The sequence below is a fragment of the Leopardus geoffroyi genome, chromosome D4 (genome assembly GCF_018350155.1).
Source record: "Leopardus geoffroyi isolate Oge1 chromosome D4, O.geoffroyi_Oge1_pat1.0, whole genome shotgun sequence".
Classification (NCBI taxonomy): Eukaryota; Metazoa; Chordata; class Mammalia; order Carnivora; family Felidae; genus Leopardus; species Leopardus geoffroyi.
The window spans coordinates 56,036,261-56,062,794 of record NC_059342.1 but is presented as its reverse complement, the minus strand read 5'-3'; the positions used below and the strand labels follow the sequence as shown (position 1 = coordinate 56,062,794).

The 26,534-nt window shown below is 38.6% G+C and overlaps 1 protein-coding gene across 10 annotated transcripts in view; it reads left to right on the top strand.

The window, feature by feature from the left end:
• The window catches only part of UBAP2 (ubiquitin associated protein 2), a 113,407-nt gene that overhangs the window by 34,967 nt on the left and 51,906 nt on the right, over positions 1-26,534 (top strand). For all 10 annotated transcript variants that reach the window (XM_045467838.1, XM_045467837.1, XM_045467836.1 and 7 more), the window contains 4 exons: positions 3,455-3,532; positions 6,554-6,664; positions 12,161-12,314; positions 14,152-14,229. In XM_045467838.1, coding sequence (XP_045323794.1) covers positions 3,455-3,532; positions 6,554-6,664; positions 12,161-12,314; positions 14,152-14,229 — 421 coding nt within the window. The remainder of the gene's footprint in view (positions 1-3,454; positions 3,533-6,553; positions 6,665-12,160; positions 12,315-14,151; positions 14,230-26,534) is intronic.

Below are 26,534 nucleotides of genomic sequence, written 5' to 3'. Positions count from 1 at the left end.
ACGATCTCGCTGTCCGTGAGTTCGAGCCCCGCGTCGGGCTCTGGGCTGATGGCTCAGAGCCTGGAACCTGTTTCCGATTCTGTGTCTCCCTCTCTCTCTGCCCCTCCCCCGTTCATGCTCTGTCTCTCTCTGTCCCAAAAATAAATAAACGTTGAAAAAAAATTAAAAAAAAAAAAAAAAAAAAAAAAAAAAACAACAAACGAACAAAACAAAAAATATGCTTTGAGAGTTAGAGAAAAGTTGCAATAGTAGTACACCTAATTCCTGAATATCCTACATCCAGATCTCCTAGATGCTAACATTTTTACCATGTTTACTTTATCTTTTTCTCCTTCTTACAAAGGAGAAACTACACATAGTGTTTCCCCTGAACCTTTTCAGAGTAAGTTGTAGATTGTGGTATCTGAATACTTTTATTGTGTATTTTCTTTTTTAATGTGTATTTATTTTTGAGAGAGAGCTCATGAGATGGGGAGGGGCAGAGAGAGAGACGGACAGAAGATAGAAGACAGAAGCGGGCTCTGCATGGACAGCAGCGAGCCCAATGTGGGGCTTGAACTCAAATCTTGAGATCATGACTTGAGCCGAAGTTGACTCCTCAACTGAGTGTATTTTTTTTTAAAAACCTTAAGACAAAACAAAAAATAATCACAGGACTGCCTAATAAGAATCAAGAAATTGGGGTGCCTGAGTGGCTCAGTTTGTAGAGCATCCGACACTTGATTTTTGGCTCATGTCATGATCTAGAGTTGTGGGATCAAGCCCCATGTTGGGTTGAAAATACAGGGTGTTGGCAGGGTATCTGAAGGAGATGGGAGGCTCCCAAAACAAAGCCAAGTTCTGTCTCCCAACAACAACATTTAGTACAGGTTAATACAGGCAGTCCCTATCATAAAGGTGACAGGACTTAGCCTCTTTGTTCTATGTGACAGTTACTACATGTTTTTTCCATACGACAGGCCTAATACAAGGCCACCCCAATATCCCTACAATCATATTTTCCTTGATAGAGGTGGCCCTCAAGTGTAAATATGATAATATGGCAGCCAGTGCCAGCCTGAAGGATAGGTTGGTGCATCCATTGCTTCAGGGTACAGCCTTTGGGACCCTTGGGACCTAAATCAGCTGACAAGCCACATCTGGAAGTTGCAGAGATTCCCCAGTCTTCTTCTTTTTAGTTATACTGTATCTATATACTCTGTTCATTACCTGTTGTACAGCATATTTTCTCCCTTTGAGATATCATTTGCCCCCCCCCCTTTTTTTTTTTTACAGTGAGTATATGCTCAGCAGTCACCATTAATACTTAGTCAGGAGCACCTGGGTGGCTCAGTTGGTTAAGCATCTGACTTCAGCTCAGGTCATGATTTTGCAGTTCATGAGTTTGAATCCCACAACAGGCTCTGTGCTTATATCTCAGAGCCTGGAGCCTGGTTCAGATTCTGTGACTCCCTCTCTCTGCCCCTCCTCACCCCCCCCGTCTCTCAAAAATGAATAAACATTAAGAACAATTAAAAAAATACTTATGTCGGGGCGCCTGGGTGGCGCAGTTGGTTAAGCGTCCGACTTCAGCCAGGTCACGATCTCGTGGTCCGGGAGTTCGAGCCCCGCGTCAGGCTCTGGGCTGATGGCTCAGAGCCTGGAGCCTGTTTCCGATTCTGTGTCTCCCTCTCTCTCTGCCCCTCCCCCATTCATGCTCTGTCTCTCTCTGTCCCAAAAATAAATAAACGTTGAAAAAAAAAATTAAAAAAAAAAAATACTTATGTCAATGTCTATAGTCATTTTGGTTGTCTAAGGACAATACTGTTGTTGATTCCTGAGGAAAGGCTCATGGGAATAATATTCCCTTGTGATTAGGTCCTGGTAACAATTTATGTCCTTCACACTTGAGTATAAAATGAGGTTGTTTTTTTTTTTGTTTTTTTTTTTGAAGTTTATTTATTTTGAGAGGGTGAGTGAGCCAGGGGAGGGCATGGAAAGAGGGAGAATCCCAAGCAGGCTCCTCACTGCCAGTGCCAAGCCCCATGTGGGACTTGAACTCAAACTGTGAGATGATGAACAGAAATCAAGAGTTATATGCTTAACTGACTGAGCCACCCAGGCACCCCTAAATTTTTACTTAAAATATTTTCCCCTTTCACCTTCTAGTTCTCTTGAAACATTAACTGGTAAACGTTTATTATTATGTTTCTTCTTTGTGTATAGTTTTCATTTTTATTTCTGAGTTAGAAAAACTTAGGTGTTGTTTTATGTATTGTATCATTTTCTTTGTGCTCTGTGCCTTTTAGTTTTGAAACAAGATAGCAATTGTGCTTTGTTCTCTAGGTTTTTTTGTGTGTGTGTTTTCATCGGTTTTGCTCCTTATTCTATTTTTCTTTTTCTCTTTTCTCTGTATTTATTATTTAGAGAGAGTGAGAGTGGAGTAGGAGCAGAGAGGGAGGGAGAGAGAATCCCAAGCAGGCTTCAAACTCCCAGTACAGAGCCTGACTCAAGGCTTGATCCCATGAACTGGGAGATCATGACCTGAGCTGCAATCAAGAGTCAGATGCTCAACCAACTGAGCCACTCAGGCGCCGTTCTTCCCCTGCCCCCCGCCACGTAGGCTTCCCACCCAGCATGGAGCCCAACGTGGGTCTTGAACTCATGACCCTGAGATCAAGATCTGAGATGTAATCAAGAGTCAGATACTTAACTGACTGAGCCACACAGGCATTTCCCCCGTCCCCCTTGCACATAATTTTTATTTAGATAAATATAGTCCTTCTCTTCAGTACTGACCAAGATACCTTTTAAGAGTTGACAGCAGAGTTTCTTTTTCTTTTTTTTTTTTTCAACGTTTATTTATTTTTGGGACAGAGAGAGACAGAGCATGAACGGGGGAGGGGCAGAGAGAGAGGGAGACACAGAATCGGAAACAGGCTCCAGGCTCTGAGCCATCAGCCCAGAGCCCGACGCGGGGCTCGAACTCACGGACCGCCAGATCGTGACCTGGCTGAAGTCGGACGCTTAACCGACTGCTCCACCCAGGCACCCCTTCTTTTTCTTTTTTGACAGCCAGGCTGGTTCTAAGCCTGTGTCTAGCAGTTGCCATGGCTTCTTGTTCTTCCAGTTTTCTCTAGTACTTGTCACTCCCTTTCCTCAAGGGAAAGAAAATTTAAATGAGTCACGTGGCCAGTTGAGATGAATAATAACTTTGTCATTTGGCCAAAGGAATGGGACCTTTATGCCATTTAATTTGATGCTAATTTGGCTTATGGAAACAGATTGTATACATTTTAGAGCTCTAAATTCAGAGTCCTTTTTTTTTTTTTTTTTTTTTTTTTTTAGTTAATCAGTATTTCTGTTACATAGTGCTGTAGTGCTTGAGAGCTTTTTTTCTTTTTGCAGCATATTTTGGCATCTAACTTCTATTTTGTGTGCTCAACTCTTTAAAAGTTGTGTGTGTGCTTTTCAGGCAACAGCTGAACAGATGCGTCTCGCTCAAGTGATCTTCGATAAAAATGATTCAGAGTTTGAAGCGAAAGTTAAACAGGTATGTTTTGGCAAATTATACTGTTATTTTGGCAGTAGAGTCTTCATAGTTACTAGTGTTGTCAACGATGAGGTAGACATTTGTGAAAAGGCACGTTGACATTGTCTATACCTGTGAATAGAAGGTACATTTAGTATTTGGCAGGTTTTCAGAAAATTTTGTTTAATGTTAAGAAGAACTGAATTGCCTCTTTTAACATGGTTGTGCTTCCAGACATAGGCTGGAAAAATATAACATTAAATTTTAGGGTGATGTTTTCTCTTAGAACTTTGAGAGGCCATTTTGGTAATAAAATCTTAATCTCAAAATCTTCTTTCCTGTTAAGACTTCTTTTTCTTTCAAGATTCTAGAATCAAGCTGTAACACTTCTCTTGTTCCATCCCTTGGTAGAGGTCTACCAGTAATTGTTTCTTGGAGTGAATGTCCCATAGTGAACTTGTTACTGAAAGTTAGATGGAAAAAGAAAGGAGTCTCAGTTCTTTTTGCAGCCACGGTAAAGAATTACAGAAGAGCAAACAAAACAAAAAAACCAAAACAAAATTTTAGTAAAGTATACTCCAGTGGAGGAACAGACCAGTCAAGAGAGACGTTGGCCTTGGAAACTCGGGGTGTGGACTTAACATCAATTTTTTTCTTTTTGGCAAATCCTAAGGTTGCAACATTTGAGTGACAGACCTGGATTATATAATAATTATCCAACTATGCAGGTCCTTTCCCAAGATGTGTTTGAAGCCTGCACCTGTAGGAAACCATGACATTATTTGTATTCTAGAGACATAGGTCAGATAAGGACAAACATCTGCTTTCTACACAAGTGCAACAAGCACAACAGACTTGAATCTTCCCCTGCTGGGATGTTTAACCACAAACCCACTGCTAGATAGGTGGAATGGGGTGGTCCCCTGACTTCTCAGTTAGAGTTCTCCATCTGGACATCTAAGGTCGCTCATGCCTACCTTCCTGCCTAACAAACTATTTTGCCCTTTACTATGTAAACTCTTTGCTTTTACTTATAGTTGCTGTTGTTAGACTGTTGGTAATATTTTTAGAAGGCCACAAAAAATTTATTAAAAATTATAGAACTCTTTTTCTGGAAGGAGATTTATGTACAGTTTGGGACGTACTGCTCCATATTATATTGCATTTTATATGAATAGCATAGTAGATACATAAAAAAAGAGCACTGGTCCAGGAGTTCAGAGTTAGAAGTTTAAATTTTAGTCTGTTACTAATTCAATCACTGGGGGTAATTTTGATACTTAATATTCATCTTAACACAGGCATATTGCAGGTATTGTGTTAATACAGATCACTGATGGGGCAACTCGGTCTCTTAGTTGGTTAAGTATCCAACTATGGCTCAGGTCATGATCTCACAGTTCATGGGTTCAAGTCCCGCATCTGGATCTCTGCTGTCAGCACAGAGCCCACTTCAGATGATGTGTCCCCATCTCTCTCTCTGCTCTTCCCTTCCCATGTGCGTGCTTTCTTTATCTATTTCCCAGAAATAAGTAAACATTAAAAACAACAAAACAGATCATTGATTAAAACTGACACTACTAGATATCCAAAGACCAAAGCACTGGAAAGCTGTAAAGTGCGTGGAACTTTAGCTGTGTAAAGCAGAGAGGAAATCAGAGAGAGAGGGTATAGTGCAAAGAGCTGTATTTATGAGATCAAGATACCTAGATTCCAGGTAGGCTTTGCTATCAATTAGTTTTTTGACCCTAGAGAAAGCACTTCAGATGTTGGGGTCATACCATTTTGAACAGGTAGTACACACTAAAACAGTTATATGTATGTAAAACACAACAGATATGTAAATCATACATTTCAGTTGTAATTAAGAAACCTGTCTTGTGCCTAATCTGTGATTATACTTGGTGATGAAAATGTTAACTAGCTTAATCTGCCTTGTTACAGAGAATGTATCAGGGGATTTCTTTGATTACTTCAAACATAGTGCCCTGTTGAAGCTGCTTGTGAAAGTACTGTGTCTAGAAGTGAGTTGGTCATAGCTATAGAATTTCATTTGTGAGAACTTTAGGTGTTGCAACTTAGTATGTATGTGGAGTGTTCTAATCCAAGGGGTGATAGACCACATAGGGAATGTTTTCTCTGGAAACATTCTTTGGAAACATCCAAAATAGTTGGACTGGATGTTCTGTTAATGTAGCCACATACAGCTGGTCTTTGGGAAATGTATAGTCCACTTACTGTTTGGTTCAGAATTTTGCAAATCCCAGGCCACTGAACTAAGAGAGTAGTCAGCTGACTCTGAATATGCTGAGAATGTTGGTATATATGTATGTGTGCGCTGCTGATTAATAATCTGATACTTGGTCAGTTTGAAGGAGGGTTAATTAGTAGTTTGGCTCTTTTGTATTTATAAAAAGACAATGAATGGCTACAAAAAGCAGGTAAACCTACTATCCTTGGATTATAAGCTCAGAGTTTGGAAGGAGGGCATCTTCATGTGGATGGACTGTGTAGTTTTTATTTTTATATAGAAGAATCTTTTTTAAATTTATTTTATTTAAAACTTTTTTTTTAATGTTTATTTTTGAGAGAGGAGAGACAGCGTGAGCAGGGGAGGGGCAGAGAGAGGGAGAAACAGAATCTGAAGTAGGCTCTAGGCTCTGAGCTTTCAGCACAGAGCCTGACTTGGGGCTCGAACTCAATTGTCAGATCATGACGTGAACTGAAGTAGGATGCTTAACTGACTGAGCCACCCAGGCTCCCCAGAATCTTTTTTTTTTTAATGTTTATTTGTTTATAATAGAGCTCACGTGCACACAGTGAAGGGGCAGAAAGAGAGGGTGAAAGATTACCAAGCAGGGTCCACCCTGTCAGCACAGAGCCTGACAAGGGTCTTGAACCCATGAACCATGAGATTACGAACTGACCTGAAACAAAGACACTTAACTGACTAAGCCACCCAAGTGCCCTTAGAAGAATCTTAAAATTAATATTAAGTGCCATTTTGGGGTCCCTTTAACTATTTCCTTATAATTTTGATAGCTTATGGAAGTGACGGGGAAAAATCAGGATGAGTGCATAGTGGCTCTACATGACTGTAATGGAGATGTGAACAAAGCTATCAATATATTGCTGGAAGGGAATTCAGACACGGTAAGTATTACTAATTATTATTAATTGTTTTGCAGTGCCAAGATTTGTCTCCAATTCCATATTGCATTTTGAACTTCACCTTTTTGGGGGTGGGGGTGGAGAGGGTTATGGGTTCCATTCCATATTTGTTTTAAGACCAGAAAGAACACTAACCTGAAATGACTGTTTTTGTTATATATGGTTTCTTCATGAAGTTGTAGAATCTGAAGACTCGAAAGAGAACTTGGTCATCTACTCCAGCCTTACACAGTTTCCAAATTCTCTGGGCCTGTGGACATTTTCACCACCTGAAAAACTTCTCTTGGCTTCACTGCTCATGTTTCTTCATCTCAGTCGTCACCTCTTACTACTTCTTATATCTCTAGACTAACAGAAAACCAGGATTTGCTGGTATATCTATTTGCTTATGTGTGAATATTCTACAGACAAATTTTGACAGATAGATAAAATAAGGAAAAAACAAAGTGTGGTTTTTTTTGTTGTTGTGTTTTTTTTGTTGTTGTTATTTAGTAAAGTTTGAGGATGTGTAAGCACACTAAAGCTCATCCCTTTTATTTTAGGAAGGATATAACTAAAGCCACAGTAGGCAGTTGTTAGCCCTAATCTTTTGATTTCTACATGGAGATTGCACAATATTTCATTTGTATTTGGAATTGAAACCATTTCAGAGCAGATTAAAACAAATAATGACGCACCTTAAAAGGGGTATAAAAATGAATGCAACCAGAAATGCCTTCCTTGTCTGTTCAAGTTTAGTCAGGTTCTCATTTTTAAGGATAGGCTATATAAAAATGAACTGTTTGAAAGTAAAACATGTTATCTTTAATATAAAATAAGCAGAATGAGTTTTTTATAATTATAAAAATCAGATAATTGGGAAAATATTTCACTATTTGAGTATAGCAATATCTGTGAGTAAAATTCCATTCAAGATAACACTAGTCAACATGATGAGCTACCAAATATGTCAGTTTGTTGGGAAAATACATCATGTTAAGTGATGAAATAAAATTTTGAATAGTTTTTGTTTGCTGACACTTAGGCCTATGTTTTCTAGGGAGTGTGTTTACCACATTGCTAATGGTTGCAGTGTAGAATGGCTCTCTGTTAATTTCCTTTCCTCTTTTTTTTTTTAATGTTTATTTTGAGAGACCACGTGAGTGGGGCAAGGGGGAGAGAGAGAGAGAGAGAGAGAGAAAGAAAATGAGAATGAGAATCCCAAGTAGGCTCCCATCTGTCAGCACAGAGCCCAACGGGGGACTCAGTCCTATGAACTGTGAGATAAAGACCTGGGCTGAAATGTAGATTGAGATGCTCAACCATCTGAGCCATGCCGGTGCCCCATCTCTATTATTTTCAAAATGAGCTGTAGGGCTAAACTGTCCTCCTATTTACATATTTAAAAAATTACTCTGAATAAAGGTAATATTTCCAAATTGTTAATTGGAGGGCCTGTTTTCTTTTTTATGGTACAGGTAGGCCAGGAGACTACTTTGTGTTGCCTTTCCATTAGCTCCAGCAGACTTTATTCCTTTTCTGTGGTAGTTGGGTGAATTTTTAAATCTTAAATGAAATGTCCAGTTCTCTGTTTTAGTTAGTTTTAATTCCTCTGCTCATTTGGCACTGAACCCAAAGGAGTTAGTACTGGGGTGAATGATAAAGAATATATCTTGGGTTATCTTGAACCTGAAAATCATGAAGTGGGGTCAGATCTGGTTTGATTTCTTCACATATCAGAAAATAGCAAAATTAGGGCCTGAATACAGACACAAAAGGTCTATGCTTGTTGAGAGATGAGAAGGCTCTTGAGAGAAGAGGCAGAGGGAAAGTCCTTTTGAAACCCTGGTTTGTTTAGGATCATGCTGTGGTACATCTTTTCTTTGATAGTAGAACCTACCTACCTGGTTGCTGTCTGCAGCAGCCATGGCTAACCAGCTGTAAGGAATATCTTCCCCTGACTGGGGTAGAATTTATTGGACTGGGGTGCTAGACAGTGTAAACACTGTAGGGTTGGTAGGAGCAAGAACATTTAAAATAAACCACTAAAGGCCGCCTGGGTGGCTCAGTCGGTTAAGTTTCTGACTTTGGCTCAGGTCATAATCTCGTGGTTCATGAGCCCTGCCTCGGGCTCTGTGCTGACAGCTGGAGCCTGGAGCCTGCTTCAGATTCTGTGTCTCCCTCTCTCTCCTGCTTGTGCTCTCTCTCTTTCTCTCAAAAATGAATAAACATTAAACATTTTTTTAAATCATGAATGCAAACAAATCTATTTGTCCTATTGGCTAATCTTATTTTGGGCCAGGATCTTCTGAATCCAAATTTTTTCTCTGAAAAAAATGTTAAGTGGAAATGTCCATGCTTTTCTTAAGGAAGAGTGTCTTTCTCATGGAAGAGTAGCTGTTGCAAAAGAAAACATTAAACATGATCATAAGTACTAAACCTTTCGTTTCATTATAATGCTATTTTGAGTGACAGAATATTTTTGAAATAATCAGTCTTTTGCATTAATGTATTTTTCTTTTCCACGTAATTTGTTATGTAGTTCCTGGCAAAAAGGAGGTGGGAGAGTGAATTTTAATTAGCTGGCCTGGGAAGTTGCTTTTCTGATTTGTAAATATGTCTGGGAGGGCCATCCCTCTTAGAGTTTCTTCAGACCTATTCTACAAGTAGTGGCAAAATACAGATAACAAAGGTTGTCAGAAGTTCTGTTGAAATCTTTTATAATCATTTGGTTCGTGTTGAAAGCTTGTGTGCATGCTCATGAACTGTTGTGTCAAATGAGAGATATTCTTTTTAGCATTTATGGTGGTGTTAGGTCAGTTGCCCCATAAGTTTGCTTTCCTTACTTTGCCTCACAAATAAGTTCTTGTCAGTCTCTGTAGAGTTCACAAGCCAAGACTTGCTTATGGGTATCCTTTGCTGAATGAAATGGGCTCAGATGTTTTTCTCAAATGTTTTATATACAAAGTATGCCCCTTTATAATGATTGAATACTTTTAGGTCTGGCCATGTAAAGACATTATAAATTGTATACATATGCAACTTGTGCTGACTCTACTGTGTATAATTTTCTAGGACCTCTGTAATTTACTTTTTCTCTTGTTAACCTAAGAGGACAGGATTCTACCTTATATATATATATATAAGTATCTTGTTTATTCATATTAGCAAACATAATAAATTGAGTTTGTACAATGCAGAATTATTTTCTGGAATAAATAAGCTTTATTGTTTACTTAAAAAAGCAATGCAGAATAAGAAATTAAATCAGATTAATGCCCTCATTTAAATAACTGTTCCTAACTTTCTTCAGTATATGCATGGGCTTCCATTTGAACAAAAAATGTAATCCTATTTTATACAGTTTGTTGGATAGCTGGCTACACTTGTGTCATGGATCTCTTTCTGTGTACACCTGGATAACTCTTTAAGTGGCTACATTAAGTGGCTACTCTTTAAGTGGCTTCCCTTTATAGATGTTCTAGGGTAGATAGTCTCTTAAGCTAGATATTTGTACCCTCCCCCCCTGCCATTTTGTACTGTTGCATATAAATGTTTGCACAATTAAAAAATTATTTCCCGTGAATGAAGGCCTGGAACTAAATTTGCTGGGTCAAAAGCTGTGAACTAATTAAAGTTTGAGTATTATTCCCAGATAGACTTGCAGGAAGGTTAAAATAGCTGCATACTCATCAGAAGCGAATATACCTGATTATTCTGAAATTGTTGTTGATTTTTAAAAATATTTATCAAAGCTTAAATGTAGAAAATTACTTGTTTTAATATGTATTTTTTCCATATCCAGTGATTTTATATTTAAGTATACATAGGTTCAGCAGAGGTTTCTAGATGTTAGAAAAATTCCTTCTAAAAAAAAGGTTTTAATTCTGGCCTCCACCATTTTGGAAATAATTCACCTCTATGTTTCTTTAATTTTAGTTGATTAATTTTTAGTGCTTTTGTTTATTTGGATATACATTGTTAGTAATTTCCTTTTATTGCTAAGTTTTTTTTAAGCTTAATAAAGTTATGCTCTTATTTTGGGATTGAATCACTTCAAATCTCTTGAGAATGAGTTAAATAATGACAAAGTAAATAGAAACAAATGGGCCAGTTTTGGGATTTCTCAGTAAAATACCTTTATTGATATCCTAATACTCACTTTCACAAGAACATAGCGTTCTTTTCTCAGTGATTTCCATATGTATGATTGATTTGATTTCTGTACTATTATTTTTTTTATTATTTAAAAAAATTTTTTTAACGTTTATTTATTTTTGAGACAGAGACAGAGCATGAACGGGGGAGGGTCAGAGAGAGAGGGAGACACAGAATCTGAAACAGGCTCCAGGCTCTGAGCTGTCAGAACAGAGCCCGACGCAGGGCTGGAACTCAGACTGTGAGATCATGACCCGAGCTGAAGTCGGACGCTCAACCGACTAAGCCACCCAGGCACCCCTGATTTCTGTACTATTAGAGGAGAGGCAGAGAAGAGAGGTTATATAAATAATTTGACTTCTCATTAGAACAGGTCTTTGAAGTTGAACTTTTGGGTAGTTTACTTTTTTTTAATGTTTAATTATTTTTGAGAGAGTGCACATGCGCACACAGTTGCAAGTGGGGGAGGGGCAGAAAGACAGACTGGCTCTGAAGCAGGCTCGGGCTCCACACTATCTTTGGGTACTTTGGGGGGAAAAAAAAATTTTTTTTTTTTTTTTTTTGGGGGCCTACCATTAAATTTTTTTAGATGGTCATTTCGGTTAACTGAATAGAGCAAGTTGTTTTTCTGAGATTTTATTGAGTATTTAAAAGTAATTTTGGGGGCGCCTGGGTGGCTCAGTCGGTTAAGCGTCCAACTTCAGCCAGGTCACGATCTCGTGGTCCGTGAGTTCGAGCCCCGCGTCGGGCTCTGGGCTGATGGCTCAGAGCCTGGAGCCTGTTTCCGATTCTGTGTCTCCCTCTCTCTCTGCCCCTCCCCCGTTCATGCTCTGTCTCTCTCTGTCCCAAAAATAAATAAACATTGAAAAAAAAATTTGTATTCTTTGACCAAATCCATTTATTAATAGGTTTAAGGCTTACTGATAAAGGTGAGAATGGCATTGTGTGGGAAATTGGGGAAACATCAGTTACTTTAGTCTTAAATCACAGGTAAAAGCCTTAAAGCACAGCAAAAGGCTCTGTGGGGGGACAACACACATTATGTTAATTCAGCTAGTTGCTGTCATATATAGCATAAATATATATATATATGTGTGTGTGTGTGTGTGTGTGTATATATATATATATATATATACACACACACACACACATATATATGCTGTATATAGCAATAGGAGCCTAGCAAGAGGTTTGTTGTCTTTATCATCAGAGGATAAGATTTAAAATGTTAGGCAAGTGAGTTGCAAGGCATGGGTAATTAGGTCTGAAAAATACATGTGCATACCCTTAATGAGTGTATACACTTTGAACGACAACTCTGACCATTCTTATCTTTGGTAGACTTCATGGGAGACTGTAGGGGGGAAGAAGAAGAATTTTGGAAAAGAAAGTTCAGAGAACAAAGAGAATAGAGAGAAGAGAAATGAGAGAGAAATAAATCGTGGACGTGGAAATAACAACCGGAAAGGAAGAGGTGGCAATCGTGGGAGAGAGTGTAAGTACATTTCTTCTCAGTTTTTCATTATGAAAATGTTTATGCACACCGTAAAGCTGAAAGTGATCCAGTGAATGCCCATAAATCTAGTTCCTCAATGCAGTGTTTATTATTATAGTTAACACTTAATGAGCTACAACTAAGTAGTTCATTAGAATTTTAACTGATGCAATTCCATGTTAGCCCTTAACCTGAGCTGTAGGTAATTGTGTTGTCTCTTAAGACTGCTTTCTGTTATGTATCAATTGAACACTTTAATTTTTTTTTTTTTTTAATGTTTATTTAAGAGAGAGAGAAAATCCCAAGCCGGCTCAGTGCAGAGCCTGACTTGGGGCTCAAACTCAGAAAATGTGAGATCATGACCTGAGCTGAAATCAAGAGTCGGGCACTTAACCAACTGAACCACCCAGGTGCCCCAGGTGTACCTTCTAATTTTAAACTAGGTTTTTCATTCCCTGATAGATGATGCTGTTTATTCTTCCCACTTAACACATACTCATATAAGCAAGGGTTTGATAAAAAGTTTGTCAGATTTTCACTGTTCTTTCATTTGATCCAGAGTTTGTAATTATTTACCCATAACAACACTACCTGCTGTGCAGCCATACCAAAATAGCTGAATTTTGAGTGAATAAAAGGTAAATATTTAATATTATCATCTTAGAGATGTTTGCTAGTTTATTTACTCCACAGATGTGTACCTACAATGTGGCAGGTACTCTAATAGGCATAGGGCGATGAATAAAACAAATTTTTGCTCTCCTAAAACTTGTAATGTAGGTGGAGTGAGAAGTAACATGTTTTGCAGGAATATTGCATTTTAATGATGTTATATGTGGAAATTATGGGGAAGAACAAAGGCATCAAGATCGGGATTTGAGGGAGGTATTTGGCAAATTTATTTTTTATTTTTTTTAAGTTTATTTATTTAGAGAGAAAGAGAAAATGAGCAGGGGAGGGACAGAGAGAATTCCAAGTGGGATCTGTGGTGAAGCACAAATGTGAGGCTCTCGAACCCATGAACTGTGAGATCATGACCTGAGCCAGACCACCTAGGTGCCTCAGGGAGTCATTTGGCAAATTTAAATGGAGTAGCCAAAAAAGGCTCTCGGGACAACACCAATGACTCATGGGAAAAGAGATGAGAGAAAGCTGTGCTGGTACTGCTCATGAAATTTCTGTATTCTATACAGTCATTAATGCCAATAAAGGGATGAGGAGAAGACAAGACCGTGTTGACATATTCTGGATAGCATCCTAAGAAAACCGGTCTCCAACGTAATTTTTCTAGCAACTCAGTATTTCTTTGGTATTGCTGTTTCACTATTCTGTGACTTTCTAGGCTTTGAACATAAACAGTGGGCCAATGTTGGTGTGTTATGTAGCTGGATAAGCAGTTTTTTGAAGCAAACTTGCTTTAGGGGAGGGCCAAGTTCAACTAGAACAAAGAAAAAGTGGTACATCATTTTAATTTCCCAACAGAATTTTCAGTTATGAATTTAACAAGATGTGTTGTCATCAGTCTTTAAAAATTTCTTTTAAATATTTGAGAGAGCACGAATGGGGAAGGGGTAGAGAGAGAGGGAGAGCGAGAATCCCAAGCACACAGAGTCTGACGTGAGGATCTTATGAACCTTGAGATCATGACCTGAGCCGAAAGCAAGAATCAGGCGCTTAACTGAGCCACCCAGGTGCCCCACTGTCTTCAGTTTTTGATCCACTTTTATTTGGTTTTGTTTTTTCCTGTTTTCTGATCCATTTGGTGAAACTCTTTTGTCCTTGCCTTTGATAATTCTTACGTACGATTATATACAAGAGGTGCTCTTTTCTTCCATAGTTAGAGGCGAAGAGAATGGAATTGATTGCAGTCAAGGGGACAAGCATTCAGACCGTGGCAAGCGAACCCGTGGCAGAGGTAAGACAGAATAACAGGGAAGGAGATGGTTGTGTTCGGAAGAAGGATCAAGCTATTGGTATACTTACTTCTCCACTAAGGCATGGCAGTGTACTCTGAAAGAATGGTTGATCTTGTGTAGTTTTTTGATTTGTTTACTGAAGGCTATGAATGAATTGTTTGAATTCATGTAATTTTGAGGAAATTTTGTGGTTGTTTTCAAATAAGCCAAGAAAGCCCTTTAAATGAATAATATAAAACTTGAAGTTCTGATCAAAAAGTTACTAAATTCTTCTATGTTGGACTTTAACAGATGTGTTTTACTCATATGATACTGGTTTTATTTAATTTTTTTTTTCAGTTTATTTATATTGAGAGAGTGAGCGAGCTCAAGAGAGAGAGAAGGAGAGGGACAGAGAAAGGATCCCAAGCAGGCTCCCTGCTGCCAGTGGAGAGCCTGACAGGCTCTGTCTTGACGTGGGGCCCAGTCTCATGAACTGTGAGATCATAACCTGAGCTGAAATCAAGAGTCAGGTTCTCAGTCGACTGAGTCACTCAGGCACCCTATGTTAGTGATCATTTCTCAACATTCATTAATCTGGCATGTCATTAAGCCACTTCAATAACGTAATTTCATATTCTTTAGAGATGTGACTGAATTTTCCCAGGGTTCTAAAATCAAGATACACAGTGTAATATGCCAATGTTACTTTGGTTCAGTGGATGACCTCCCAGAATTGACATTTTGCTTGATCCATTTTTTTAATTGTGTTTTTTTTTTAATGCTTATTTTTGAGAGAGAAAGCATGAGTGGGGGAGGGGCAGAGCGGGAAACACAGAATCCAAAGCAGGCTCCAAGGCTCTGAACTGTCATTGCAGAGCCTGACACGAGGCTCTAACTCAAGGACTGTGAGACCTGAGCTGAAATCGACTGAGCCACCCAGGTGCCCCTATTCTTTTTCTTTTCTTTTATGTTTGTTTGTTTTTGAGAGAGAGAGCGCGAGCGAGCGCAGGGGAGGGGCAGAGAGAGAGGGAGACAGAGAATCTTAAGCAGGATCTGGGTTCTGAGCTGTCATCACAGAGCCCCATATGGGGCTCGAATCCATGAACCATGAGATCATGGCTTGAGCCGAAGTCAAATGCTTAACCAACTAAGCCACCCAGGTACCTCTTGTTTTTCTTTAAGCTTTTATTTTTACATAATCTCTACACCCAACATGGATCTCAAACTCTCAACTCCTAGTCAAGAGTTACAGGTCTGCCACCTGGCCAGATGCCACTGTTTGATACATTGTTACATGCAGTTGTGACTGTTCTCCATATAAACACTGCGTATTGACAGAATTTTTGATCATTAGTGTTATTAAGCACAAAAATAATGTAGACACTATATATCCTACCACCAACTACCTTGGCTGTTCATTAAACTGTCACTCACTAAAATACTATATAGGCCAAAGGTAAATGATATCCAGAGATCAGAGAAGGGCAAAACTGTGTACTGATTTGCCAGGCACAGTCAAAATAAGATTGGAATTATCTAACAGATTTTAATTATAATTCCCTTTTCTAGCCTTTTAAGGGGCGCCTGGGTGGCGCAGTCGGTTAAGCGTCCGAGTTCAGCCAGGTCACGATCTCGCGGTCCGTGAGTTCGAGCCCCGCGTCGGGCTCTGGGCTGATGGCTCAGAGCCTGGAGCCTGTTTCCGATTCTGTGTCTCCCTCTCTCTCTGCCCCTCCCCCGTTCATGCTCTGTCTCTCTCTGTCCCAAAAATGAATAAACGTTGAAAAAAAAAATAAAAAAAATAAAATAAAATTATGATCAATTTCAGAAGTGCCTGGCTGGCTCAGTTGGTGGAGTGCGTGACTCTTGATCTCAAGATTGTCAGTTTGAGCCCCGTGTTGGGTATAGAGATTACTTAAAAATAAAATCTTAATAAAATAAAACAAAATTATGATCAATTTCAAACTTAGACAAAAGTGGAGAGAGTAGTTAAATGAACCATATGTATACTCCCTCTTAGTCAACAATAACTAAAGATTTTTGTCCATATTGGCTTTATATGTCTCTTTCCTACCTTGTCTGCAGAAATTTTTAAGTCATAGTAAACTTTTGGTATCATCTAATAGTCTGATTTTTTACAAAATTTTATGATTATTTAAAAAATTTTGGGGCACCTGGGTGGCTCAGTTGGTTAAGCATCCAACTTTGGCTGAGGTCATGATCTCACGGTTTGTGAGTTCGAGCCCCATGTTGGACTCTGTGCTGACAGCTTGCTCAGAGCCTGGAGCCTGCTCCGGATTCTGTCTGCCTTTCTCTCTGCCCCTGCCCTGCTCACACTCTGTCTCTGTCTCTCTCAAAAATAAATAAACATTAAAAAAATTTTTTTTAAATGTCTTTTCACAGTTGATTTCTTTGAGGCAGGATTGAAACAAGGTTTATACATTGCATGTTATTTTTAATCTAGAATATTTTTCTTCCTAACATCTCTGTACCACCTCTTTTTTCTCTTTACCATTGATTTGCTCTCAGAACTCTGTCATTTGTCCTTTTAGGATGTCATGTTTCACATCATACAGAAAGAATGCTAAGCAAGCACTGGGCTGTCAGCGCACAGCCCAGTGTAGGGCTTGATCTCACAAATCATGAGGTCGTGACCTGAGGTGAAACTGAGAGTTGGACTCTTAACCGACTGAGCCACCCAGATGCTCCTATTAAAAGGAGCATTAATAAACATTAAAATTTATTTTTGAGAGAGGGCATGAACATAAATGCACAAGAAAATCAGTGGGGGAGAGTCAGAGAGAGTAAGAGAGGGAATATTCCAAGCTAGCTCTGTGCTGACAGCTCAAGAGCCCCATGCAGGGCTTGATTCCATGAACTGTGAGATCATGACCTGAGCTGAAATCAAGAATCGGTTGCCCAATCGACTGAGCTACCCAGGCAACCCTATTTAATTTTTTTTATTAGAGAGAGAGAGAGAGCGCGCGCGCGCGAACTGGGTAGAGGGGCAGAGGGAAAGAGAGAGAGAATCTTAAGCAGTCTCCATGCTCATTGCGGAGCCTGACTTGGTGCTTGGTTCTATGACCCTGGGATCATGACCTGAGCCAAAATCAAGAGTGAGCTACCTAAGCTCTCTGAAAGATTTTATTTTGTAAGTAATCTCTCTATGCATTTGGGAATTCAAAATGGAGTTTGAATTCACAGCCGAGAGATCAAGAACCACACGCTCTATGGACTGAGCCAGCTAGGCGCCCCAGTACCTAATCCTTTTTAAGAAAGGATGTAAAGGGGCACCTGGGTGGCTCAGTTGGTTGAGCGTCCGACTTCAGCTCCGGTCATGATCTCGCAGTCTGTGAATTCAAGCCCCGCGTCAGGCCCTGTGCTGACAGCTCGGAGCCTGGAGCCTGCTTCAGATTCTGTGTCTCCCTCTCTCTCTGCCCCGCCCCTGCTCATGCTCTCTCTCTCTCACTTTCAAAAATGAATAAATGTTAAAAAAAAAAAATCTTTAAAAAAAAAAAAAGGATGTAAAGTGGGAGTGAGGGATTCAGATTGACCTTCTATAAATCAAATTGGACTTAATTTTTTCTAATTATTTACTTTTGAGAGGGAGAGAGAGCATAGGCAGGAGAGTGGCAGAGAGAGAGGGAGACACATAATCCAAAGCAGTCTCCACAGGCCCTGAGCTGTCAGTACAAACCTAGGAGCTATGAAATCATGACCTGTGCTGAAGCCAGATGCTTAACTGACTGAGCCACCCACGTGCCCCTATAAATCAGATTAGACTTAAAAGAAATCAGCCTACCATATACCCCACGTGTAAACGTGAGTTAAAATTTGTATATCCTAACACCTATATTTAAACATATTTAAGCAAATTCTTGGAATGGTAGTGGTCTGTGTCTGGAGATTTCTTTCAATTGCTTTGACTCCCACATCCAGCACATGGCAAGAGGGGGAAAACACTTAGTACCCTATATACACAAAAACACAATTATTTTGCTTAGTGAATATTAGTACAGTTTGATAGTTAATTGTGGTGCAATTGTCACTTCAATAATTAAGGGATAAATGTCTTTTGTTTTATGTAACCCAGAAATTCACTTGTAAGTCATTTAATATCTTAATTTACTTTCTTATGGTCTGTTTAATTAGTCTTTTAAAACCATTCATTCTTCTGTCGTTTTGCAGTTATTTTTGGTTTGGTGTGTAGTATGCAGATTTTAGAGTGTGTACTTAGAGGCACTTTCATGGCTAAATCTGTTGTGTCCAGCTCTTGATTTCTGCTCAGGTCATGATCTCGTGGCTTTAGCCCCACATTGGGCTCTACCCTGCTTGGGATTCTGTCTCTCTTCTTTCTCTGCCCCTTCCCCTGCTCATACTCACTATCTTTCTCAAAATAAATAAATAAACTTTACAAAATACAGTGTATACTTAAAAACAAGTATAAGCTGTATAGCATGTACTTAAAAACAGTTCTTTACGGTCTCCATTGCCTTTTTTTCTTCTTTTTTTTTTAATGTTTATTTTTGAGAGAGAGAGCACAAGCAGGGGAGGGGCAGAGAGAGAGGGAGACACATAATCCAAAGGAGGTTCCAGGCTCTGAGCTGTCAGCACAGAGCCCATTGCGGGGCTTGAACTCACGAACTGCAAGATCATGACCTGAGCCGAAGTCAGAAACTTAACTGGCTGAGTCACCCAGGCACCCCGTCTTTTTTATTTTTTTTATTTTTTTTATTTTTGAGAGAGTGTGTGTGCAAGCAGGGGAGGGGCAGAGAGAGAGGGGGACCAGAAGATCTGAAGCAGGCTCTGCGATGGCGGCAGAGACCCGATGTGTAGGCTTGAACTCATAAACCACAAGATCATGACCTGAGCTGATGTTGGATGCTCAACCGGTGTTGGATGCTCAACTGACTGAGCCACCCAGCGCCCCTGCATTTATTTTTTGATTTCGACAGTACTTGTGAGCTCCTCTTGCTGACTTCACATTGACTCCCGCTCAGCATACTAATCTACATTTGGACTAAATTTGCTAAAATTTCAAAGTGCTAATAAAACTTGTCTTACTTATTTATTGCTTTATCTGTATAGTATTGGCTTAAAAAATATTGTGGAACAGCATGGATTCAATATGGTAACCTATAATTTCTGGGATACCTTATGTTAAGAATTTGACCCAAATGTCCATCAATGGATGAATGGATAAAGAATATGTGGTATATATATACAATGGAGTATTACTCAGCAATCAAAAAGAATGACATCTGCCATTTGCAACTATGTGGATGGAATTGTAGGGTATTATGCCAAGTGAAATTAGAGAAAGACAAATATCGTATGACTTCACTTATACGAGGAGTTTCAGACACAGAACAGATGAACACGAAGGGAAGCAAAAATAATATAAAACAGGGAGGGGTCAAAACATAAGAGACTCTTAAATCTGGAGGGGTTGTGGGAGGTGGGGATGAACTAAATGGGTAAGGGGCATTAAGGAATCTACTCCTGAAATCATTGTTGCACTATATGCTAACTAATTTGGATGTAAATTAAAAAAATAAAATCAAAAACGTATCTGGTATCTGTTAAATGAAAAATCATACGTATAATATGGGAGTATATTTTATAGCATGAAAAGTATGAGCTCTCTAGCAAATGAAGTAAAAATAAATTCCCTTTATATGCCTAGTGTTTCTGTACCATTTGCTGAATGTTTGCTCAGAGTAGCAAGAATGATTGTGACACTTGTAAGATGTATTTTACTATAATTTGTTTAAAAGTTTGTAGAGAAGTATCTTGTGAGTTGTGTGTTTTTGTGAGGAAACAACAGCTTCTTTAGAGGAGGGAAATAGCAGTTGTGCCTGGCACTGTCCTAAGTATCCTGGTCTTTGGTTTTTGGTGTCAAAATGTTTGGAACTATATAAATGTTGACCATTCAAAGGTAACTTGGCCATCAAATAATAATTGTGTTTTGTGTACAAAATGTGGAATTTAGCTGATATATATTAAATATCTACTGCATGACTGGAAGTTTTCTTCAATGATACTGACTTAATCCTGAGTTCAGATTGAAGATCATGTTAAATATCTAAGATTTGGAGTATTCTGGGTAAAGGTCTTTGTCATGTGACATATAGTAATTAGTAGAAACTAATTCTGTGTTCCAGGAGCCAATGCTGCTTATTAGTATTGTATATCTTTAGGAATAAGTTTTCATTATTTACTTATTTAATTTTAGAGAGTGAGAGAGAGCCAGAGAGGGGCAGAGGGAGAGAGTGAGCGAATGTTATGCAGGCTCCCTGCAGAGCACGCCTCTTGGTCCCGTAAGTTAGGATCATGACTTGAGCTGAAATCAAGAGTTGGACATTCAACTGAGCCACCCAGGCACCCCCTAGCTCCTGTATTTTAAAACAAATTAATACATGAATATGCTCTATATAATATACTTGGAAAGTAATTATTGACTACCTATTGTGTGCTAACATAGTATTTAAAAAATTTTTGCATTGTTTTATATGGCTTCTTGGGTTCTGGTACAAAAAGTATTTGACAAAATGTGGTGTTCTTAAATGTATTAATGAATCGCTGGGTTGTTTCCTATAAATGAATAGTGATGTTATATTATCTTTTAAAATAAGAGTTTAGGGTTTTTTGGGGGAATATTTTTATATTTTTAGGTAATCTCTACACTCAATGTGGGACTCAAATTCATAACCCCAAGATGAAGAGCCGTATGTTCCACTGACTGAGCCAGCCAGGCACCCTGGTAGTTTAGTTTATGAGAAAGTTCCATGTGTATGTAATTGGACTTACATATCAGTCTTAAATGCAACAACTAATATTTAAATACCTGTTGTATTGCTGCAGATAAAGCTGTGAATAAGACATGATTGCTCATACTCTGGGTGGGAAAGGAGAAGAGACTGTCAAGTAAAATCACTTTTTGACTTACTTAAGAAATTGATTGTTGATGTGGTCAACTGTCAGTAAGGGGCTTCTTCCTCCTTCTCTCCCTTCCTTTTTTTTTTAAAGTAATAAAGCTAGATGTCCAGTGTGGGGCTTGAAGTTACAAACCCTAGACCAAGAGTCACATGGTCTACCAATAGAGCCAGCCAGATACACCAGTAGGGTCTATAAATTGAGTGGCTTGGGAAGTTCTCAGAGGAGGTGGGATTTAAGCTGAGGAGGAAGAAAGCCATGGGAAAATTTGGGTAGGAACATTCTATATAAAAGCAGTTGATAATGTAAATGTGGAAAAGAACTTGGATCTTTTTTTACAGAATTAAAAGTTACCTGCTGGAAAATAAAATATACGTAAAAGTGCTCAGGGTTTGGTTTGAACATTTTACCTTGAAATTAAAAAGTACAATGGAATTTTGCGTAATATTTACTCAGATTTCCTGAAAGTTAGTATTTTACATTTGTTTTATCATTTTCTCTGTTTATGTTACATCCTATTGTGTTTTCTGAAACCTTTGAATATAAATTCCAATATAATGGCCATTTTGCCCCTTAACATTTTAGTGTATATCTCCTCTAAGAAAAAAGATTCTCTTAGGGAGCTTAGAATAATAAAATCAGGAAATTACTATTGATGCAATCTATATGCCTTACCTAAAAAATTCTAGTTATCCTGTAATGTTCTTCAGAGCAAAAAAAAAAAAAAAAATTCTAGTTTAGGATCCAATCCAGGATCACACATTGCATGTAGTTACTTTGTTTAGTGTCCTTCATTCTAAAACAGTTCATCAATCTGGAATAAACTTTGTCTTTCATGGCCTTAATGCTTTAGAAGCATTTGTAGAATATCCTTTTATATCAGTCTGAGAAGCTTACTCATGAATAGATTCTTATTATCTGGTGTTTTAATTCCAGTAAAGTTAACTTGTTATTTGTTTTTGATAGGAATACCACAAAGTGATGATCACTGACCTTCTCAGTGCATCATATTAGAGGGCACATGATACCAGTGTATCCCTTACTAGTAATGTTAGTTTTGATTAAATTTAGGAATGGTGGTTTCTGACAAGTTTCTCCTATGTGAAGGTACTACTCTACACTTTATAATTAATACATACTTTCTGAGGGAAGTACTCTGAGAATATATAAATACCCTTTTTTGTATGTGTGTATTTGTCCTTGTCCAGTCATGCTTAAACCCAAACTACCCCAGTTGCATACAATTAAAATTGTCTGTTTTGAATTAACTAATTCGAATTGGGTTTTTCCTTCAAGCATCCTGAAGAGCCCTACTTGAAATAGGGCTTAGGAGAAATTATTTTCCACTTGGGAATTCCTCAAATTGTCACCATAAGTGGGGAGGTTTACTAGTCCAGAAGGGGGTCAGTCTTCTAATGGTTCTGGGGTGGAAGGACCTGGAACCTGGTCAACCCCTGCCAGGCAGAATGCATGGCATACAGGGTATGGCTCTCCAGTGTACTGACACCTTCAGCCGGTGGCATAGTGGGGTAGAGCACCCCAGGGGTTGGGCAACTAGCTCAGAGAATTCCCTAAATATCTTTTTTTTTTTTTTAATCAGACTTATACTTGCTAGTTTGAGAATCCATTAATTCCTGAAACAATTGCCACAACACGTTTATAATCAGACTTCTTTACTAAGGATAAACTAATATATGGGATATGAGGGTAGATTCTAAGCTTTATTCCTCCCTGAATCCCAGAGGGAGTTTGCTATTGTCATTTGACTTGTTCATACTGCTTTAGGTTTGGGAAGTCGTATTTGTGTCTGAGAATATACCTTAACCCATGAACAGAGACAATTTGCTGGATTCCCAAGACTCTGATCCATGCAAGCTCCAGAGATGCCCTGTTCTGTGTGAGGACTGGATAAGTCTCTGGGGATGGAGGCAGCTCATAGTCAACACTGCAACTACTTTTATCACTGAACCAGCCCTGAAATTTTGTGAATTTTTGTCAGTACAAAGAACCTTAGAACTAGTCAGGACTTTAAAGATCTTTCATGTCATGACCTAGAGTGTGCTGTGAGATATTTGAGATCACAGAGTTTCTGGTATATTTGGCTGTTATCAAAGCCCTCCATATAGTCTCCTGGGGTTGAGGGAAAGGGATTACTTTCTGTCATCTTAGGATCATTCTCCTTACTTGTTTCTATTTAGGGTACACATGCTTGGCACTGGGAGGGGCAGGGAATGTCTATAGTTAGGATCCACTTCCACTAGAGGTGATTGGCTGTTTTCTATGTTTGGGCTTTTTCAAGGGAAATGAGTGGCTTTTCTATTCTGGCTCTCAGTGCAGAAAAAACATAAATATTAAACAGCTGAAAACTTGAGCAGTCATTCAACATAGATACCATCAGAGAGGCCTCTTGGGTAAAAAAATAGTGTTTATTATCATATGGGCTTATTCTTTATGATAATCTTATTTAATCTTGTGTTTTCTCTATTAAAAGACCCCGTCTTTATTATGAGCTGCTGGATAAAAATATCTGTGTGTACCAGATAACAATGTAGGGAGAAAACAATGTTACTGGTAGTGTTACTAGCCAGGTGAATAGGAAAGATCAATTTTGTTATTTTGCAAAAATGTATGGGAATAATGGGTTTGATTTTTTTTTTTTTTAATCTGGTTCCGATATTTGTTGTGTTTGTGGTTAATAGTTGGGCACAGCTTCTGATCTCTAGAGATGGGAGATATATGTAGTTGATACTTTTTCCAGGGTACTTGGGAAGATTTCTTGAATTTTTGCCTAAAATTTCTTGAATTTTTGCCTAAGGCTATGTATTTCTTTTATAAATTCCTTTGTCTCTTTTTCATTGACATCTTGCTTTCTGGCTCAAGTATTCCAATTATTGTTTAATAATTTCTGAGTAGAGGGGTGCCCAGGTGGCTCAATAGGTTAAGTTTTCAACTGTTGGTTTCACCTCAGGTCATGATTCCTGAGGTGAGTTTGAGTCCCTCCCATGCAGCTCTGTGCAGATGGTATGGAGCCTGCTTGGGATTCTCTCTCTCCCTGGCTGCCGGCACTTCCTCCTCCCCCCACCCGTCCCCTTGTACGCGCTCTCTCTCTCAAATAAATTTAAAAAAATTTCTGAGCAGGATCCCCTTTTAAAATCGTGCCACTGTCTTAATATTTACTGTTAAGTTCCTTTTTTCACATGTATACCAATGAAATGAAATTTCTTTTGTTACAAAGGGTGCACATGAACTCACCTGTCAAGAGCAGTTGTGGTTTTTTCTTTTGCTTTCTCTATTGGTAACTATTCATTATAGCAAAAGTAAGTTCTTGCTATATAATTCATGTACCATATAGTTCACTCACTTAAATTGTAAAATTCAATGGTTTTTAGTATATTCATAGAATATACTGTATCCAACTGTCAACATGATCAATTTCAGAACATTGTTTTTATCTCAGAAAGAAACCCTGTCCCCTTTAACTACCAATTTCCAATTCCTCCATCTTTTTCACCCCCTTCCCAGCAGTAAACAACTACTAGTCTATAAATTGACCTATTCTGGACACTCCGATTTAAAAGGAAATTTTATAATATGTGGTCTTTTGTGCCTGGCTTTTTTCACATAGCTTAATGTTTCAAGGTTTCATCAGTGTTGTATCAGGATTCAGTACAATATTGTAGCACGCAGCAGTATGCCATTCCTTTTTTTTTTTCCCCCTAATGTTTATTTTTCAGAGAAAGAGAGTAAAGAGGGGTAGGGACAGAAGATCCAAAGTGGGCTCTGTGTTGACAGCAGAAAGCCGGATGCAGGGGTCATGCCCACAAACTATGAGATCATGACCTGAGCCAAAGTCAGATGCTTAACTGACTGAGCTACCGAGGCACCCCAGTATTCTGCTGTTTTTATTCTGTTTGTTATTCTGCTGTTTTTATTCATTTCTTTTTATGGCCAAATAATATGCCATTGTATGGATGGATATACCACAAGTTTTTAGTTAGTTTTGTTTGGTTTTGTCTGCTGTTGTTGTTTTGTTTTGCTTTGTTTTTTGGAGAGAGAGAGAGTTTTAGCGGGGGCAAGGGGCAAAGAGAGAGAGAAAGAGAAAGAGAATCTTAAGCAGGCTCCACGCTCAGCACAGAGCCCAAAGTGGGGCTCGATCACAGCCCTGGGATCATGACCTGAGCTGAAATCAAGAGTCAGATGCTCAACCAATTGATTCACCCAGGCAACCCTTGTCAGTTTTTTGTGTTTTTGTTTTGTTTTTGTTTTGTTTTTTACAATAAAGTGTTCTATTTCCTGAGAATTGCTTTTCTTCTATGAGACTTTCTTTTTTAAAAGTTATCCTTTTCCTAAATTTTGGATTATATTCTTGGCCAAAAACCTGTAGCTTGAAAGCTTTCTTCTTAGAGCTAGTTTTCTTTCTGCCTGAGTTTTGACTTTCCTGTAGGCTGTTGGAAGTGGTTGTGTGTGAGTCTTACCTTTGCCTTTTGACAGTGTTACAAGAGGCAGTAGCTACTGATATGCATTATTAAGATTCTTTGTTTTTTTAGGACATTTCTCTCTATTCTCCCATCTCTGGGAATATAGTAGATTTTGGTTAAGACCATGTTTTTAATAATTTAACTTGAACTGTGGGGTAAGTTAGCCATACGTAATTAATACACATTTTAGTTATATTAGTATGGCTAATAAAGCCCTTGGCAACCATCCTTCTCTGAATTCTACTCTTATGTACCTCATATATGTGGAATCATAAAATATTTGTCCTTCTGTGACTGACCTATTTCATTCAGTGCAGTGTTCTCAAGGTTCATTCATGTTGTAGCATGTGTCTGAATTTCCTTCCCCTTGGGACACCTGGGTGGCTTAGTTGATTAAGCGTCCCCCTCTTGATTTCTGCCCAGGTCATGATCTCATGGTTGTGGGATCAAGCCCCATGTCGGGCTCTGTGCTGAGCATAGAGCCTCCTTAAGATTCTTCTCCTGCCCCATGTGCGCATACATTCTCTCTCTCAAATAAAGATAAATAAACATTAAATAAAAGAATTATCTTTTTTTTAAGGCTGAGTAATATTAAATATATCTCTTTAAGACTCTTTTCAAATTCTCTTTGGTATATATCCAGAGGTGCAATTCCAGGATCATATGATAATTCTGTTTTACTCTTTGGGGGCACTGCTGTACTATTTACCATGGTGGCTGCACCATTTTAGATTCCCAGCAAAGTGTACTAGGGTTTTAGTTTCCCTGCATTCTTGCCAAAACTTGTTATTTTCTGTTCTCTTTCTCTCTCTCTCTCTCTTTTTGATAGTAAGCATCATAATGGTAACTGGTTTCCCTGATGATTAGTGATACTGAGAATCTTTTCATGTGCTTATTGACCATTTGCATAT